Below are 19,857 nucleotides of genomic sequence, written 5' to 3'. Positions count from 1 at the left end.
GGTGCTCCAGCAATAATGCTAGGTGCAACTAGCAACACCCATGATATAATATTTCATTGGCTTGGCTTCAAAGGTGAAAATGGATGACCCACTGCACATTTGTATTGTTTTGTGTGTTGGGCTCCTGTGCTATGTTTATTGCAATTGTTTCAACATTTTGTAACCTTGGTTTTGATCCGTCTTTGGCGCATCTTGTGCTCAAAACTGGTTTTAATAAATTTAATCTTTTTGTCTTTCAATGTGCCTTGATGGCATTTTTGTAAATAAAGCGAAAGTAACTACGTCGATCGTGGACACCCGTCTTTGTAGTTACGGCGCGATGGGTGTTTTCATAATTTACACCCTTCCTTCTACTACAGTGTCATTAGTAAACCGCCTTTGTATGTTATCGATAAACATACAAAGGTGGTCTTGTCCCAATAATTGTCGTTGTACAACAAGAGTGCCTGCACGAGCCACACACGTGAGTGTTCCTTTTGCATTCGCGCCTGTAGGCTGATTCGATCATCACTTCGAAATCTCCCATTGACACAGTGCTAGCGCTTGCCCTAGCAGTAGCTTCTCTCCTGTGTCACACCTTCTTCCCTTTGTCGTGCTTCGCGCTCCTCATCCCGAGAGGTTTGTGCATTGTGTCGTCTTCTGCCTGAGCTCTCATCCATGTCGCTGATGTAACTTGCGTTACCACTAACAAAGGTCTTTTCGAGGTTAGCTTCTAGTAAAATACCCCTTTTACAATTTTAACCAACAAAAATACTTTTCAAACTTTGGAAATTAGGCAGATAACGTGGTTGGCCAATTTCGTAGAGTTCGTAAACCTTCACCTCACACTCAACAATCTGACTCCACTTCAGGTAGTTTTTCGTTTTTTAAAAAAATGATTTCAATTTTTAAAAGTATAATCATAAATTATGTTGATTGATTTGATTTGCACGCTGCTGCAGCAGGGGTTAAGAGCATTTGTTAACCGCAACTGGGTATCCATAGTAGAAAACAAGTTAGAAAGCTTGGAAGGATTTGAAGGACTGAGTAAGCTCACTGTAAGTACCTCTGGGTATTATTTTGTTACTTTTTAGTTCTAGTTTAACTGTTAATCCAAACCTATTTAAGTGTACTTTATGTTTGACTGGCTTAGTAAAATATTATTAGTATATTCAGTATCAACTTTAATGGTTTATGTGTAAAAATTAGATTTTAGCTTCTTTGGTGCTCTTACTGGCGTGTTAGTTGTAAGAACAATTGCACATATGGTTTCCTTTTAGCAGTTTGTGTCCCACTTGGTGAAATGTCATCAAGCTTACCTTTCTTGTGTTTTGTTTTACTAATATGCTTGTTCCCTTTATTATATGATTTATCATCATGTACAAGTTTTGAATCAGCAGTATTCATTATAAGTTTAAGCCGTTTTGATTAAAATATCATGGAAGGAACTTTCACCTGGTATTCAATTCGTATTCCTGGATTTGACCTTGGGGCTCCAAGTATGTTGCTTTTAGCAGGAGAACTTGGAGGAATTAGCTGCCTATTAGATTCGTGCTCCATAATATTGTCATAATCCTTGCCAATTGATTTCATCAGCCAAGCAGCATATGCAGGTTAACTTGTGGCTAAAACTCAATCAACATTTAAAATAATAGAAAGAAAATGTAGATTTAGAAAACAAGTTCAAGAACATGCTTCACAAATGAGTTACAACATGTATAGGGAGTTCCATTAATCACACATATTTCTGAATGAGACATGATCTTCATAGTAGTCAAAGAAGTTCACTTAGTTGCTTGTTTTATTGTGTTTATAGTGTCGTGCTTTTTGTCTTATCTATTGTTGTAATTGCAGAGGGATCACATCATCAACTTCGTTTGCTTAAGATTATTCGTAGTGCTTTTGTTAAGGTATGACTCATTTCACAATCTCAACAATTTTTTGGTTTTTTGTAATTAAATTATTAGCAAGTGTGTGTGGTCCTTGGTTGGGGTTACATTCTTAGCATTTAGGAAATTATTAGACTGAACTTTTTTTCCCCAAATTTTGTGTTTAACATAACATTTTATAATATATGAAACAGAAATCATGTTTCTCTGTTAATGGTATCAAAGGATAGAGTACATGCATGGTAGTCATTGAAATCTATGCTATTTTGCAACAGAAAAATTATTCCAAACCCTTAAGCCTCTAGCCTCAACATCATGGTCATCATTTCTAGAAGCATATGATGTTCTGTATCTTCCACCAAATTCTTCTTTGTTCCAGTATCTAATTCTTCCAAATTGTTTTTTTTTCTTTTGCCTCTTCAACTTCATATTCTTTATCTGCTGCATCCTCTATCTCAACAATGAATCGATCTAGCTCTTCGTGATCACTATCAGCTACTGTTCTTGCCTTAGCAAGGTGTGCTTGTGGAAACTGTGAGAGCACCAAATTCACAGTGTTAAGATCAGGCCTTGTTGGGATGTCATGGTTGGTGCCAACCTTAATTAGAGAGTGATAAATGCCTAAGGGATTTGAGAAGAGGTAATGACTAAGGAGAGAAAAGAAAGAAAAAACTTGTTTCAACTTGTGACTTGTTCTAGGACCTTTAATTTTGGTTAGTACGGTCGATGATTTGTAGAGGAGTAGGAGAATCTTACATTAAGATATAGCTAGAAGAAGAAATAAAAAAGATTGTAAGTCAAGTAGATAGAAAGTTATATAGTACTACAAATAAACCAATCAACAATTTCCTTGTATTGTATTCTACTGTATTGCACATACGTTTGATGTATTTTAAAAATATAAAACCTAAAACTTCCACACACAATATCCCTCATAATTTGCACATGCAAGATCTCTTCTATTATAGTTTGGAACACAAAATATAAAACAGAACAGAGTGATTTAGGTTTTTCCCTAATGACAAGATCGGAGACAACTATTAGGCCAAATAGGGCAAGCTGATTGGACAATGTAGCTACTATATATAAGTTTTTGTAATTTAGCACTGGTGTACTGTATCAGTCATATCATAAAGGTATTCATTTAGTGCATATTTGGATACCAAGTAAAATCGATTTTACTCTAAAAAATTATGGTGAATAACTGAAAATGGAGAAGCAAGAAATGGAGAAGCAACGTTACATATGAGTGAGATAAATGAAGGAAAGAGAGAGAAGAATGCCATGGAAGTTGTGTATTAGATGTATACTATAAAGTCAACAAAAAGTACTAATAAAATTGTGGATGCTGAAAATTCTAAGAAAATTCTCACACAGTGGAAATATCACTTTACAAAAAATGTTAACAACAATGTAAAGAAGGTGGAATACCTAATGATCTTAACATTTTCTGAGAGTGCAGGGTTCATTCATGAGGTGTACTACATGGATAACACAGTTACAAATTAGTAACCACTTCATCAGTTATAGTCATGAATGAAGTCAATTTTTTGTTCAAGTTCCTACTTGATTACCGTGTAGTGAGACAACTGCTACTTGCTAGCTAGATGGAAGTGGTTCTACATTGTTAACTAAATTAATCATATAGGGTGTGTTTGTTTTAACGTTTGTCCATTTTCCAATGCAGTTCAATGTGACTAATAATTGGGAAAAAGGTTGGATTGGCGTTGAACGGAGTTTTAGACGGAAAAACAAACATAGCTATAGTGATATGGTTCAACCAGAAAGAAAAAAACTTGAAAAATCTTGTTATTTAGTGACTGGTAATGCTAGGCTGAGTGGTTTTTGTTCTCTTCAAATTAGAGAAATTATTAGGTGGTCCTACACCATATAATTTAGATTAATCTATACATGACATGAAATGAAACATTGTTACTTTTTTCTTGTAAATTGAAAATTATTAGGTGGTCCTACACCATATAATTTAGATTAATCTATACATGACATGTTCATTGTCTATTTTTTTAAAAATTGTGGTAAGGGGTTAATTATGTTTTTATTTGAAACTAGGGATTGGGAGGGGGTATACACCAACAACCTTGATGACAAAGATACTACACACTAATGTAGGCCATTTACAAACATCTATTTTAATTACTAAGTTAACTCACGAATTTACACTAGTTAATTGAACTAGCAAAATTTATAGAAAACCTTTTTTAGATTAGGATGTTCTTTATTTTAGACCTGGTGAGAATCTTTCTAGCCTAAATAGCATTTCAAAGCCCCACTTGAATTAGTGGAGTGGTGGTCCCCCAAGGCTGAGCTTGTGTTCTCTGTTCACGGTCTGGAGGAGTATGAAACACGATATACACCATAACAGCCTTATTTAAGTGGGAACCAAAATGATGTTACTTACAATCCTCATCAAATTCTTACTTGTTTCCATCATAAGAGGGAAGTAAAGATATTTATTATGAAAAAGTTAATTATAGTTTCAAAATACTCATTTATATACTATTCGACAGTGGTAAAAGATAAACTATAATTTTAGTCTCAAAAAAAGATACATGTGTTACTTAAAAAAAATAGTTTTGATAGGATAAAACATGGATTTTGCATTGAAGTGGGGGCTAAAACCAAAAACGTGGGTGTTTAAGTCCCCTAGTTTGATGGATCGATCCTTGTTAGCAATTTGAGATGGAGGCAGTGGAGCATAGCAGAGCAGGGCTATTACTGTCCCCACAATCCACCCAAATAGACCTCATTGCGCTAGATATTAACTCCTTCATCTGGGCCACAATGAGGTCCACCAGTGGGGGAGGAGGTGCAGCTTCTGGGAGTTGGACCCTGCTGTGGCTCCCACTGCACAAGCTACCCATCAAGTAATTCTTCTCTGATACATAACCAGTAATTTCTATTAGGGCAATATTGACAGAATCAAATACAAGCTTTTGATTAGACCTCTTCTGCCTTCGCTTGGCCTGGTGGAGCTGTTGAGGCTCCGTGTCGTCGAGATTGGCATATTTGTCCCTCAATGATGGATCCAATGGGCTTTTAAGGGAATGTCATCTTGCGTAAAATGAGTCAGTTTGCACTTGATCATCAACTCCAGCAATTGATAGTAGTTTGTCAACAAAGACGAACCAGTCTTGATCCTCTACCTTAGGGTCTAAGGATGCCAATGAGGGCTTCAAAGGGTATGGACTTGCCACATTTGCACAAGAATCGTCCCATGAGAGGGTCCGAGCTATTGATTCTATAGGTGGTCATTTATCAATTAAATTAGACTTTAGAGACAGTCGTGATCCTACAAAAAAAATTCACAATCAGGTAATAAAACAGTAAAGAACACAAGAAATATCAAAAAGGAACTTACTGAAATAGCAATGATAAGGTGAGAGAAATTGGACTGGGCTGACCTTGGTTTTCACTTGAAATCCCAGGCACCATGGGCTTTCACAGAGTCAATCTAGGCTGTAAAAACAAAACACAACTCTCAGAAACCTCCAGTCTATTTATTTACCAATTTTCTGTAAAGATATAACATTTTACTTATATGATCCTAGGACATTTCGTAATCTGCAATAACAACAAATCAAATAGGTTGTACTGTGTTGTACTACTAATGATGACTGAGAAAAGCTATTTCTATTATTTATCAAGTAGCAATTAGAATCCTGCCTAGGGTAGCTTTGTTATTCTTAGCCGGTCCCAAGCCCGGATAAAAGGAGAGGGTTGTGTTAGGCTTTCGACAACCAACGTTAAACTTTGTCGAATCTCTATGACATGGATCAATTACGTAATAATGTGAATGCTAGGTCGTTGCCCGGAAGCAACGCGCTGTATGGCTCGAGTACAGTGTCAAAAGAGCAAGAGCCGCTGCATCGCCGCCCGGATGTAGTGAAAAGTAAGCAAGGGTTCCCACATTTTCGTGAACGGGTGTGGGTAAAGAAGCTAGTTCATGACAGGAGGATTCGCTTTGGTACATGGAATATAGGCACACTTACTGGAAAATCTATGGAAATAGTGGATGTTATGGTGAGGAGGAAGATCAATTTTATGTGCCTACAAGAAACTAAGTGGACAGGTGAAAAAGCGAAAGAATTAGACAACTCGGGATTTAAGCTGTGGTATACGGGAAAAATCCGATCAAGAAATGGGGTAGGGATTATTGTGGACAAGGAGTGGAAGAAGGATGTCGTGGATGTAAGAAGAGTAGGAGATCGTATCATAGTCTTAAAATTGGTAGTGGGACAGGACACCTTTAATGTTATTAGTGGGTACGCACCTCAGGTTGGGTTAGCAGAACACTTTAAGGTAAAATTTTGGGAGGATCTAGAAGGAGTACTTCAGGATATACCCCAAGGAGAGAAAGTTTTCCTAGGAGGGGATCTCAATGGACATGTAGGTAGCATGGCTAGAGGTTTTGAGGGGGTGCATGGGGGTTTTGGCCTAGGGGAGATGAATGGGGAGGGTAAATCCATCTTGGAGTTTTCGGAGGCTTTGGATCTTTCTATAGCCAATACATGGTTTAAGAAAAGAGAGGAACATCTTATCACTTACAAAAGTGGAGGGACATGTTCTCAGATAGATTTTTTCCTTATCAGGAAGTCTGATAGGAAGTATTGCTTGAACTGTAAAGTTATCCCGGGAGAGAGCTTGACTACCCAACATAGAGTTTTGGTTATGGATGTAAGAATTAGAGATAGGGCAAAGAGAAGAAGTCCTATGGTAGCACCAAGGATCAAATGGTGGCACTTGAAGGGTGAGAAACAGGGAATCTTCCAACAAAAGATATGGGAGGGTTGGTGTGGACAATCACAAGGAAGTGCAAATGATATGTGGAACAAGATGTCCCAAGAGATTATTAAAGTGGCTAAAGAGACGTTGGGTGAATCTAGAGGTTTTGGACCTAGGGGTAAAGAATCGTGGTGGTGGAATGAAAATGTTCAGAGCAAAGTTAGAGTAAAAAAGGAGTGTTTCAAGGAGTGGTCTAGGTGTAGAAATTCTGAAACTTGGGATAAGTATAAGATAGCTAGAAATGAAACCAAAAAGGCGGTGAGTGAGGCAAGAGCCCAAGCTTTTGACGGACTATACCAAGCTCTAGGAACCAGGGACGGAGAAAGATCTATATATAGGCTTGCTAAGGGTAGAGAGAGGAAGACTAGAGATTTGGATCAAGTAAAGTGTGTTAAGGATGAAGAAGGCAAAGTCTTAGTGCATGAAAAAGATATCAAGGAAAGGTGGAAGGTGTATTTCCACAATTTATTTAATGATGGATATGGATATGACTCTAGCAGTCTAGACACAAGAGAAGAGGACCGGAACTATAAGTACTACCGTCGGATTCAGAAACAGGAAGTAAAGGAAGCGTTGAAAAGAATGAGTAATGGTAAGGCGGTGGGGCCAGACAACATACCTATTGAAGTGTGGAAAACTCTTGGAGATAGAGGTCTTGAGTGGCTCACCGAACTCTTTAACGAAATTATGAGGTCAAAACGCATGCCGGAGGAATGGAGGAGAAGCACGTTAGTGCCAATCTATAAGAACAAGGGGGATATACAAAATTGTGCAAATTATAGGGGAATCAAGCTCATGAGTCATACCATGAAATTATGGGAAAGAGTGATCGAACGGAGATTAAGAAAGGAGACTCAAGTTACTGAGAATCAATTTGGTTTCATGCCGGGAAGGTCGGCCATGGAAGCGATTTATTTATTACGGCAGGTGATGGAGCAATATCGCATGGCCCAACAAGACTTGCACTTGATTTTTATTGACTTGGAGAAAGCGTATGATAGAGTGCCTAGAGAGATTTTGTGGAAAGCTCTAGAGAAGAAAGGGGTTAGGGTTGCATATATTCGAGCTATCCAAGATATGTATGATAGGGTATCGACTAGTGTTAGGACACAGGGTGGAGAGTCAGACGATTTTCCCATCACAATTGGTTTACATCAAGGGTCAACCCTTAGCCCCTACCTTTTTACCTTAATTCTGGATGTCCTCACGGAACAAATCCAAGAGATAGCGCCGAGATGCATGCTTTTTGCAGATGACATAGTCCTCCTTGGAGAGTCGAGGGAGGAGTTGAATGAGAGGTTGGAAACTTGGAGACGAGCTCTAGAAACACATGGCTTTCGCCTAAGCAGAAGCAAATCGGAGTATATGGAATGTAAGTTCAACAAAAGAAGGAGGGTTTCTAACTCAGAGGTGAAAATAGGAGACCATATTATCCCTCAAGTCACACGGTTTAAATATCTTGGGTCTGTAATACAGGATGATGGGGAAATTGAAGGGGATGTGAATCATCGCATTCAAGCAGGATGGATGAAATGGAGAAAAGCATCGGGGGTGTTATGTGATGCAAAGGTACCGATCAAGCTAAAGGGAAAGTTTTATCGGACTGCGGTAAGATCGGCGATTTTGTACGGAACAGAATGTTGGGCGGTCAAGAGCCAACATGAGAATAAAGTAGGTGTAGCGGAGATGAGGATGTTGCGGTGGATGTGTGGTAAGACTCGATAGGATAAAATCATAAACGAAGCTATTAGAGAGAGGGTTGGAGTAGCGCCTATTGTAGAGAAGATGGTGGAAAATAGACTTAGGTGGTTTGGGCATGTAGAGAGAAGACCGGTAGACTCTGTAGTGAGGAGAGTAGACCAGATGGAGAGAAGACAAACTATTCGAGGCAGAGGAAGACCCAAAAAGACTATAAGAGAGGTTATCAAAAAGGATCTCGAACTTAATGATTTGGATAGAAGTATGGTACTTGATAGAACATTATGGCGGAAGTTGATCCATGTAGCCGACCCCACCTAGTGGGATAAGGCGTTGTTGTTGTTGTTGTTGTTGTATCAAGTAGCAATTAGAATCCAATGACCTTCATAACCAGGTAAAGTTTTCATTTGTTTCACCATTCCAGCAGTAGCAAAAAATCCAAAACAATTGCTCAACTAAATAGATTTTGCTTAAATAGAATCTACTACGACATGATCCAATGACACGTAACAGTAAACCATGCATCCTCCAACTCATGCAAGCATATCTATAGTACCATAAGTTTCAAGGGACTAATTTTATTAGTTAGGTAGAGAAGGCACAGACTAAGTTACATGGAAAAATATTGGTACAGATAAAAAATAGGAAAGAGAAACAACAATTTCCATTCTTTCCCTTCCTTTGCAAGGGGAGAGAGACACAAGGGACTGAGAGGTGGTGGGAAATTTAGAGGGCGTTAATGAGTGACCTTAAGCCACTACGTTAATCTCATGTGTCTTCCCAGGGCTAGGCTTCAATACCACTATTCGAGTAGGTTGAACTGGAAACTTGTCAATTTTTTGACTAGCTGGGAGTACGCAGGACTGTATTTCTCCCATCCAGCACCAACATTTGCTGGTTTCTTAATCCGTTTGTCATTTTTCTTCCCCTTTCCACCAAAATTTTCATTGTCAACCATCTTCGAAGTTCATAAAGATTTTGAGAATCCAATAACCTGACTAACAGATCATTATTGGAACTTAATCTGTTGTATTGCCCTTTTAAAGTTGGAAACAATGAACCTGAGCCAATATTGCAGGTCTTCTTCAATTTCAATTGAACTTTTTTGTTCTTTGTTGCATGGTTTTCTGAATAAGCTTGATATGATGATGAAAAATGAGGCACTTCCATGCCCTGCGAACATAAGATCATGGAGGGATAAAAAATTATGCTGACCAGCAATGTTCCATATTGAAATCCTTGTATCCTCATCCTTGAAAGATTTTATCTTCATTCCTGCTGTCTTGACAGCCTGCTCCATTGTGGTTAACTTTGTTCTGACTTGATCGAAGTAGGAAAGTGATGAAGCGGAGAAATTTTGTGATATTGAATGGCAAACTGTGGTTTTTCCTTAAAAATATGAAATTAAACTATTAACTATGGTTCAATCCTACTCAGGTATTACAATTATAACCCAAACTTGTAACCTTCTTCATTAATCCATGCAACATTTAACAATTTTCAACATTCCTTATGTGACATAAATCTCCTGCCATAAAAGTATGAACTGCTTGACAAGAAACTTAAGGAGGAGAATAGCAAGCGTCAATATGAGGAAGATTAATTTACTGAAAAACCAACACTAAACGTCGACCCACCATCCCCAGTGGTAAGACACTTGAAGTGGAAGATCGCCCGCACAAAGCGGTATAGCGAAATGACGTCTGAAGTGGTACACCAAATTGAAGACAAAATTGTGAGTTCATGTATTCTTTGTTTATTGTCATTGCGAAATAATAGTTAGCTAACCTAGTCAACTTTATTTTATTCAAATTTGACAATCGTATATCCATGCAGGATTCATTACAGGAACAAGCAACATAGGGGAGTTTTGTTCTGCATGGGCGATAGGACATACTGAACATGGCCCTTGGCCGACCTGAGCATCCAGGTCGTGTTCGCGTCGCAGGGACAAGTGTCACAATAAGCCAATACTTTGGCCAAGCCTCACGTGCTTCTAGAACATCCTCACCATCGATCAGCCAACAACAGTTGGCTGAAATCATCGGTGGAATTAAGGATGAGATAAGAAAGGAGGTACAAGAAGAACACAAGCAGCAGCAAGAGGCTTGGATGAGGGCAGTTGAAGAAAAATAGTGGCAAAATATGGAGATAATGAAGCAAGAGTTAAAGCAAGCACTGAAAATAGAGTTATCTCATATTGCATCACACCGGTCAGCCCCCATTGAGGTGCCAGAAATACAAGCTCTACTTGCGCGTGTCAGCACAAAGGGTAGCTGTGCTGGACTTGATGGAAGTGGATTACTTAAAGAGGTTTTGAATGTTGATGACGATTTGATGGGCTTGTTCGTAGTTATTAGGGAAAATACTGTGCTTGCGAGCTTGGGAAAAGTGTTTGAGAATTCATCCACCATACACAATGTTCGTTATGCAAATGACATTGTTAAGGTGAATGTTCGTCACACTGAGGTCCCTTTTCCTACATCAGAGGTTCGGATTCTTCAGCAGGCCATTGGCACATTCGTCGCATGGCCAACACATCTTGTGAGAAAAGTAACTAATGAGGTTAGTTTTTTTCTCCTATGAATTTGTTCTATTTGTTGACATGCATAATTACATGTACACTAATTTATATTATCATAGGTGGTCGTGGGACCCGATAAGCCTCCATTGAACTTTGTTGGAGAGCCGAACAGGTTCACATCTGTGGCCACAGATGACCCGCTGGGAGAATTGGTTAAGAAGTCGTATGTGGTTTACACAAAGCCAATGGAGTTGGCATGGGACGAGGCAAAATTTGGGTTACCTAATTCCACAAATGGTTTTTTCATCACACATGCAGATGTGATTGAAATAATTTTAGGTGACAAATGTTTAAACATATCTATACTGCAATTGTGGATGATGTAAGTAAATCATATTTTGTGATGGTTGTCATATGGTATTGTCCACTCCATATTTGTCTAAGAATATTGTTGATTGTGTTTAAAACAAGTTTATGAATGATTGGAGTACAAGCATTGGTTTTGCTCTAGTGTATGGTTTCCTTGAGCCCCAGTCTATACGCTGCACAAAGGACACGCGTGAAGAATGTCAACTGTATATAGAAACGTGGGTCAAGGAATCACATCGACAAGTCTACATAGGACCTTACTTCAATCAATAAGTCTATTCATATGGTTGTTATCAATGTGTTTGCATTAGTTTGATGGTGAATTTCATGTTGTTGACTTCAGGGCACATTGGCAACTTCTTGTGTTATGTCCATGAGAGAACATTGTAGTATGGTTCTGTTCTGTATGGAGAAAGCCTGATGTTCACATTAAGTTTGCAGTGAACAAGTACTTTGCAACCTTATTCAATTTAGCATTGGTCATTAGTTATAGTTTACTAGTCAAAACATTACATGTTAACTACGTCTTTTGTTATTTTCAAACTTAGTGCAATGAAGATAATATGCAGTAATTTCCAAGGCAAGGACAATGCACCTCCACCTCCACCTCAATGGATTGAGGCTAAGGTATGTCGTAATCCCTATATTTTTGAAAATTTGAAAAAAGAATGATGTTTCAATTGGAATGACCCAGCATTTATTGAGCGCTTATATTGCATGTAGAGCCATGTACAACCCGGAGCATATGAGTGTGGATATTATGTGATGCATTGGATGTGGTGCATCGTCAGCGGCGGTTTGAAAAATGAACTCCACAACGTATGTCCTCTATTAGACTAACAAATGAATTTTTGTAGTATGAAATCGTACCTAAATGGTTGATGTACTAACTAAATTTAATTTTCTTCCCCTTTGTAGTTTTTTTTCTGATGGAACACCATTAGACACTGACACCATCATAATACTACGCAAGAAATGGGCAGCCTATTTTCTACAAGTTGGAAAATGGATGTAAATTAGAAAAATTTAGATGACATAGGAACATTAAGCACCTTTGTAACGTAAAATTTTCATTCATTAAGACACATCATTATGTCTGGTCATGACTTTTAATTCGGCATCGTTACATGATTATGTGACTTGTTTACGTTATTACTATGCACTGATTTTGGGTTGCGTTTTGTATTGGTCCCAATATAGGATTAGTGTTTTTGTTGTGCAACTCTAATTGTATGCAGGTCAGCGTTCAACATCTTCCTTCTTGGGTCCTTCACTCCGCCGCAACCTTCTTGTTAGCTCTTTGGCAAGTGTACCAAATCGCTCGTAGTAATAATTTATCGGTAAGCCAAATGTCGTACCACAGAGATTTTGTTGCACTTATGTGAAGTACTTTTCAGTTTGTAAATTGTAAATTTAGTAAATATAATCTAAATCTAGCAAGGGATAAGAAATTTAAAATTTAAAATAAAAGATAAAGATAATAGATAAGATAAGATAAAAGATTTAAAGATAAGATTAAAAGATAAAAATAGAAGATAAAATATTTAAATTGCGATAAAGATAACTACTTCTACAAAATTCAAATAAATAAAATCTAAATCTACTAAATCTAAATACTTACTCCTAAAACCCAACAGTAAAATAAGGAATAACTACTTCTAAGAAAAACCAACAATAAAAATAGGGAATAAAATCTATATATTAAAATCGCTAAAACCTGACAAGTCTAATTAGCCTAGATATATGGATTCTGGATTTGTCTGTTATCAATACCAGTGAACTAATTCTGCCCCACATCTATCCATCTACTTGCCCCTGATGCCTCATGATGACAAGCCTACCCTAATTACCTATCTTCCAAATGCCCTTTGCGAAGACTCAATAACTAAGATGCTTTAAGATTACATTCTAGATGTTTGCTAAAGCATGGGCATTGAGGCATTAAGTCATGCTAACCCAATGATTTCTTTCTTTTATTGTTCTATTAAGCGTTACCCTCTCCCGAGTGGCCTAACCCTTAAAACCGATTCACGCATTCATTCCTTATCCCTAATTAGGCTTTACCCTCTCCCGAGTGGCCTAAAGACTAACAGAAAACAAAGTCCGAGATGCAGAATAAGCAAGAAAGAAAAGCAGATAAAAGAAACTGGAAGAAAAACCCTCTAAAAGATAACCTGATAATTTCTTCCTTTTAGTGTTCTCTTAAGCGTTACCCTCTCCCGAGTGGCCTAACCCTTAAAACAGATTCAAGTATTCATTCCTTACCCCTAATTAGGCTTTACCCTCTCCCAAGTGGACTAAACCCTAACAGAAAGCAAGTTCAGAGATACAGGATGTAAAAAGAAAGAACGGTAAATAAATAAAGAACCTGGAGGGAATTCCTCTTTTTATTGATAACTCTTGAAATGCTCCATACATCATTGGCTTTTTAGACCTGCCAGGCCCTAGCTAGGGGGTTTAGCCACTCATAGTCATGAGGGCTTTACAATGAGAAGGGGGTGAAAGAAAGATAATAAGAATATAAGAAAAGGGAAGGAAAAGGAGAGAACTGAGTGCCAGAGGTCTGAAAACTGAGCTCTCAGGAAGTGTGTTTGTTTTCCTAGGCTGACCCTCTTATTTATAGGTGCAAACTTGGGCTTGGGCTTTTTCTGATTTTCTTCTTTTTTCCTTTATTTCTGCTCCTTTTTGCTTGTTATACCTCCCTTTTTCACATCTGCAATCAAAATTTGAAATTAATTAAATCTTTCCAAATTAAAGCATAAATAACTGCTAAATAATTAATTCTAAGTTAATTTTAGACCGATTTTCCACTATTAATTCACTATTATTTAGCAGTTATCACTTGTCATACCTTGGTCCTTCACTCTGCCGCAACTCTACTTATATGAAACTGAATCTGAACCATCAAAGAAGCCTCTCCTTTTCTGGCTCAATGGAGGTATGTGATTGTTTGCTATCAAGCTTGTCACACGTCAACCACCATTATGATATTATTACATAGTTTTCCACTTTACAAGTAAGGTTATAGCTAGATTAGAGATCCTATTATCTTGATATCATTTCATTTGATTAATTTGTTTGCTTGGAAGGACCCAGATGCTCCTATATTGGGTACGGTGCAGTTGTTGAGATTGGACCTCTTATAGTCAACAAAAATGGGGAAGGACTACATTTCAACACACAACTCTAATTATCTTCAACTAAACTTCGATGGGGTTGTCAATATTAAAATATCTAGCCGGTGCATGATCAAACTACCTTGTCCAATTTTATACATTTCTTCATCCACAACATGCAGAACATTCAGAAAATTCTCAGATATCTACAAGTCTAATTAATATGTAGCCAGCATTATAACTATTAAGAATGGGATTTTTCTTTTGTAGCCAAAGAAAAATTAAATATTGAAGTTAATGATCACTAAAACAAGAAAAGTATGGGAGTTAGTAGTAGGAACTTACCTTCTTGGAATTATAAGTTTGCATTCTATCTCTAGCTTGTTGCAACAGTTCTGTACCTAATTGATCGACAAAAGTTGCTTTAATATATTAAATTTTAATACCTGAATGGAAACAGTTTCCCATTTCTAAACTGTACATACAAGGACATCATATTTGTTTAAATTTGATAAAAGAAACATAAGTTTATTTGCAACTAAACAATTTATTAGAATCCTTCTTTATTAATGAAGTCCAAAAATGATTGAAAAATATTTCTGGACAGGATCATATGGGAAGAATAATAAGTCATTCATATATTTCTCAGTATAATTCCATATTAAATATAGATTGACAAACATGTCTTTTTCCTGTACTTAAAAGGGTATATATCTCAAACAAAGAACTTGGGAGCAGTTGGCCTGCCAACTTATCGAAGTTTCTCATTGGAAGAGATTGAATCAGCTACAACTATTTTGACACAACTTCTTTAATGGGTGAAGATTCTTATGGGAAGGTATGCTACAATGTCTCAAATTATCTTGCATATAGAGGAATATTGCTTTAGAACTAAGTTCATACAAAATCAGTGGTTTTATTTCCTCTCATTGACTGGTACAATAGACTGCATCACAAAACTAATTTGATCATGCAGTCACAATACAAAACTAATTTATTATATATGGACATATTATCACCAAAGAGATTAATTAACTAATTAAATGTCAAAAAACTTTTCCACACACTCCAAGCAGGAAAATATAAGATAGAATTACAGGAAATACAAATGGATAAGGATATTGGATTAAGCAATCTTCGTATCCATATTTGCATCCTCGTGGTATCGAAGTAAATGCCTAAATGATCAAGAAATTATTTGATAGTCTGAGACCATATCTTAGAATTTTGATTTGGGCTTAACACTACAAAAAAAAGTTGCCCTCAACTTTCATACTTTAATTTGACATTATCATAAGTCGATGTAGGATCTCCAACATCATAAATTAATGTTCGTATTGCAAGATAATGTTAGTTTTCATTATCCATATTTAATATAAACCATGTAAAATTGTATGACCTTGCTTCTGTTAATTGCATAATGAGGCAATTGCAAGCAAGCTTAGGAGCTGATGAAGAGGGTAGGAGGAGCGCTGTTGATCCAGCATTTCGCAAGGCATGGTTGGATCAATCATTGAAGACAATGATGGAGATTTATGTGAGGTGTCTGATTAAAGAGCCAGCAGATAGGCCATCTATAGAATATGTTTTGTGGAACTTGCAGTTTGCATCTCAACTACAACATGCATGGAGAGGGCATTCTCAAAGTAGTGAAGGGTCACCAAGCTCAGAATCTCGAGGGCTACCCTTCCATTAGTGTCAAACCACAAGTTTTCACTTTTTCTATTTTGTATATTTCACTATAAGCCTAAAAGGTTAAATGGTTGCAGATACAACAACATCAGAATAGTACATGTTCTTTATGTTGTAACTCCTTTGCTAAAAAAATCTGTTGAGCTTCTAATGAAAAACTATGTTGTCCAACCTAGTGTAGATTTAACCTTCTGTTTTAAATGTTTTAGCCAATTTTGAACCTGTCATATATTTGATGTCATTTAATGTTTTGGATCTCCAAAAGTTGAAGAAGCAAGTAGGCTTTTTCTATTGATAATATAGAAGAGGTTTAGGGCTGACCTTCAAGGTAAGGTACTCCTAGAAGACAATATGGTATGTTCACTAAGTGACAATTTCTTGAGATGTTTTCTCATCCTTACTATTTTTGTTCATTTGTTTTGTGTTTCTGTTTGATATTATGTTATGTAAAAAATGAAGAGTGCTTGATGGTCAGAGAATTCTAAAAAATAATGCATTGATTCTTTAAATGCCATGACACATTAAAAATCATTATATAGCAGGTGGCACAAAGTATGCATTTAAATTTGTATGTTTGCTTGTTAACTGTTGACACACAAATGCATGTACATTATGATGCTTTACTTGTTTCAAGCATTCTAGCACTATTACTTTTCTTTTGTTTCTCAAATCAATTATTTAGTTTATAGATGGACGCTTTAACCAGTTGAGACATGAGAATTAAGTGGCACTAATAGGATTGCTTTATAATGAACAAAATAACTTCCACATATATTTCTTCACATTTCAATGCTAGTTAGCTGATCCATATTTCTTTCCCTAATTATTCTACCAGATCCGATTTAGGTTGTCCGTGATCACAACATGAAAGAAAAACTAGTGGAACAAGGCATATAAGTCCAAAGCTACAATGGAGATCTGTTGTATGAGCCATGGGAAGTATACAACGAGAGTGGATGTACTATATGAGCCATTATTAAATCCTTTTAATGTTTAATGACACATACTGTATTTTCTAGATGGAAGGGAGTGAAATTGTGGCTGAAGGTCCACGGTGTAGTCTTCGTAGTAGAAAGGTATGTGTTAGTATGTTCATTCTTATGCTATTATCAAGTTGACAGTAAATCAAGTTTTACAGGTTTACTCTTCACTTTGGCAGTAAGTCACCGAGATTATGTATTGTACTTTGTTATTGCTTTCTAATTGACATCCTTTTTATAGGTATACAGTGCCCTGTCTGTGACTATTTAAAGATGTTCTTGCTGAATGTCCCAGAGACTGTGGTTGCACTAGGATTGTAAGTAACTTTGTTTTCTGTGTATGCATGCATGACTTCAAGTAATGTGCAAGGTACTGTTTGCATATATTAAATCTCGATTTATTTTGCCTTTTCCATTTCCCCCCTATAATTTGTTAGGTTCTTCTTCCTTGATGATGTGACTGGATTTGAGATCTCATATCTGATAAAGGTATGCTCCCTCGTTTTTCCTTGTTTTGGCATTTTTAACTGTCTATTTAGATTTAGTTTGATTTGAATGGCATAGTATCAGACAGACAATAGTTTCATTCTTACATTTCCCTCTAATGTCCCTTTCCCCTCTTCATATATCAGTATATCTTCTAGTCAGAAAAAAGAACCTCTAGAGTGCAAAGTTCACTTTAGAGTTTAGAGAGTAAAATGCAAGTGGATTACCATTTGATAACAAAATCATAAGCACAATATAACGTGTTGTCTAGATGTTGTTGTAGTACATGATGACCAATTGACCATATTCCTCTTCTTTAAGAACCTTGAGGCTAGCTAGGTTGTAAATCCAAAAGAAGTAAGCAACCTTAGTATAGAATTTCTGCTATTTATCAGACAAGATTTTTCTATGAGATGTCCGGTCTGAGGGTGAGCAGAAACCTTATCTAGGAAAATCAGATTGATTTATCTCCTAGACTAGAAATCATTTCTTTGAAATTTGAAAATAGTACATTACGCCTTTAATTTTTCTAACTAATGTCGTGAATTTGTTAAATGCATATTCCAGAGCCTTTTAGTTTCATTTTAACTTGGTCTGCCGCTATTCCCTTTAATTTGTGGCTGGCTCAATCAATCACAAGGGCAACTGTACAAGATTTTTTTATTTTAAAGGTAAAATTTTTGTTACACTGTTTATATATCGAACCAATACATATACTAACATAGTTTTATCTTTAAAGGGCCCTTGTCCAAACTATGGTACTGAAAATACCTCTTTCTTTAAGACTATACTGTCGGTTTCAAGTGGCGATTCCACCAACAAAGTCAAATGTGAAAAGTAAGTATAAAACTAGTTAGCCTTGCACGGCGATTCCACCAACAAAGTCAAATGTGAAAAGTAAGTATAAAACTAGTTAGCCTTGCACTATCCGCACCCTGTCTCTCCATACTATTCATTTTCATATCATTAAACTAATATGATTTATTAATTATGATTCCTCATTAGTTTAACCATCCAAAGTTATATTTTGCCTCAGCTGTGAAACTAAAATGGTGTATGATTCAAAAACAAGATTGATTACATTACCAGAAGGAAGTAATGCTTAAATGGAGGTACATTCATTTTATACCCTGGAATATCATTGCTAAGTAGCTTACTAGCATATATTTTTGGCATATGATCACCTTCAAGTTTGTTTTGTGTCCAGTTAAGAATTTGCAGCTGAATTTTTTTCATAGTTTGTTTTATTTTGGGCATTTTCTACAAAGACATCCTAATCTACATATTATATATACCTACAGGCACGCTTGATACTATTGTTTCTTGCAATTAATGAGATGAGATCTTTATAGGTACAAGCTTATGAAATCATTGTTCTCTATGGGCCATGAAATCATTGTTCTCCATGGGTCGTGAAATCATTGTTCTCAATGTCGCACACCATATATGCTAGTGACATGGAGCATAGTTCAAGCAAAGATTGTAAGTATATTTTAGCTGATCTAAGAAAATTTCAGAACTTCATTCATTATATTTGTATTGTATTACATATAAGCAACGTAGTTTCGTGTACTTATTCAGTAACTAATTTGATAGCTGAAATTTGACCTGGGTTTATAAATTTCGCAAAAAAAATATAAAAAAAGCCCCATTCTACATCGGTTGAAAGATAACTGATGTAGAAACAATCATCATTCTATATCGGTTTACTGATAACCGATGTAGAAACACTCCCAATTCTACACCGGTTTCACCCTCATAACCGATGTAGAACTCTCCCCATTGTACATTGGTTCTCCCTTCACAACCGATGTAGAACACTTCCATTTTACATCGATTTTCCCTTCACAACCGATGTAGAACAATCTCTATTCTAAGACGGGTCTGGCACCATGCCCGTCTTCGAACCCATGCCCTTTAAAGAAGGTCGTTCAACCGATGTTGAATGGCCTAGGTTTTTCAACGACACCCACTACCACCACAGGTCATAACTGATGTAGAAAGGTCCTCAGAACCGATGTAGAAGGCCTTTTTTTTAGTAGTGGTGACAATTAGAAAAAGTGCTACAATATTAACATAATTTGGAAGATTCTAACATATTCTTAAGAGGGTTTTTAGGTGCATAAGTGATATGATATGATAAGAATACTTTTATTTTCGTCTTTAAAAAAATATTAATTTAGTCCCTAAAAATTTGATTTTTTATTTTATTTTTATACCTCCATCTATATAAGTTAAATTTCATTTTATATAAGTTGAAAAAAAGATGACATTTTATTGAGTTTACAATTGGGGCTTGTATGCAAACATGGTATTCAATT

The 19,857-nt window shown here is 36.6% G+C and overlaps 1 protein-coding gene and 1 long non-coding RNA gene across 3 annotated transcripts; both read left to right on the top strand.

Annotated features, from left to right (window-relative positions):
- Positions 1-650: 650 nt before the first annotated feature.
- LOC100819998 (uncharacterized) lies at positions 651-16,228 on the top strand. The gene is made up of 9 exons (XM_041007164.1): positions 651-704; positions 780-851; positions 945-1,037; positions 1,834-1,889; positions 11,811-11,889; positions 11,986-12,081; positions 12,501-12,602; positions 14,098-14,200; positions 15,084-16,228. The coding sequence occupies exons 5-9, from the start codon at positions 11,815-11,817 to the stop codon at positions 15,191-15,193; spliced, it is 486 nt and encodes a 161-aa protein (XP_040863098.1). The 5' UTR covers positions 651-704; positions 780-851; positions 945-1,037; positions 1,834-1,889; positions 11,811-11,814; the 3' UTR covers positions 15,194-16,228.
- Positions 16,229-17,623: 1,395 nt separating this feature from the next.
- Positions 17,624-19,112, top strand: LOC106795420 (uncharacterized). 2 transcript variants are annotated; one of them, XR_005887418.1, is made up of 3 exons: positions 17,624-18,207; positions 18,276-18,648; positions 18,889-19,112. It is a non-coding gene; the product is annotated as an uncharacterized lncRNA (long non-coding RNA). The 2 variants fall into 2 exon arrangements; XR_005887417.1 differs by having other exon boundaries at positions 17,624-18,648.
- Positions 19,113-19,857: the final 745 nt, after the last annotated feature.

Source organism: Glycine max, chromosome 12 (assembly GCF_000004515.6).
Source record: "Glycine max cultivar Williams 82 chromosome 12, Glycine_max_v4.0, whole genome shotgun sequence".
Lineage (NCBI taxonomy): Eukaryota > Viridiplantae > Streptophyta > Magnoliopsida > Fabales > Fabaceae > Glycine > Glycine max.
This window is presented reverse-complemented; position numbering and strand designations above follow the sequence as displayed.

Bases quoted from the DNA above. Each gene is read 5' to 3' on its own strand.
- LOC100819998 (XM_041007164.1), top strand. From the start codon at position 11,815: ATGAAGATAATATGCAGTAATTTCCAAGGCAAGGACAATGCACCTCCA. The intron at 12,082-12,500 runs GTATGTCCTCTA...AATTGTATGCAG, and splicing joins TGAAAAATGAACTCCACAAC to GTCAGCGTTCAACATCTTCC. The intron at 14,201-15,083 runs GTATGTGATTGT...TGTACTTAAAAG, and splicing joins CCTTTTCTGGCTCAATGGAG to GGTATATATCTCAAACAAAG.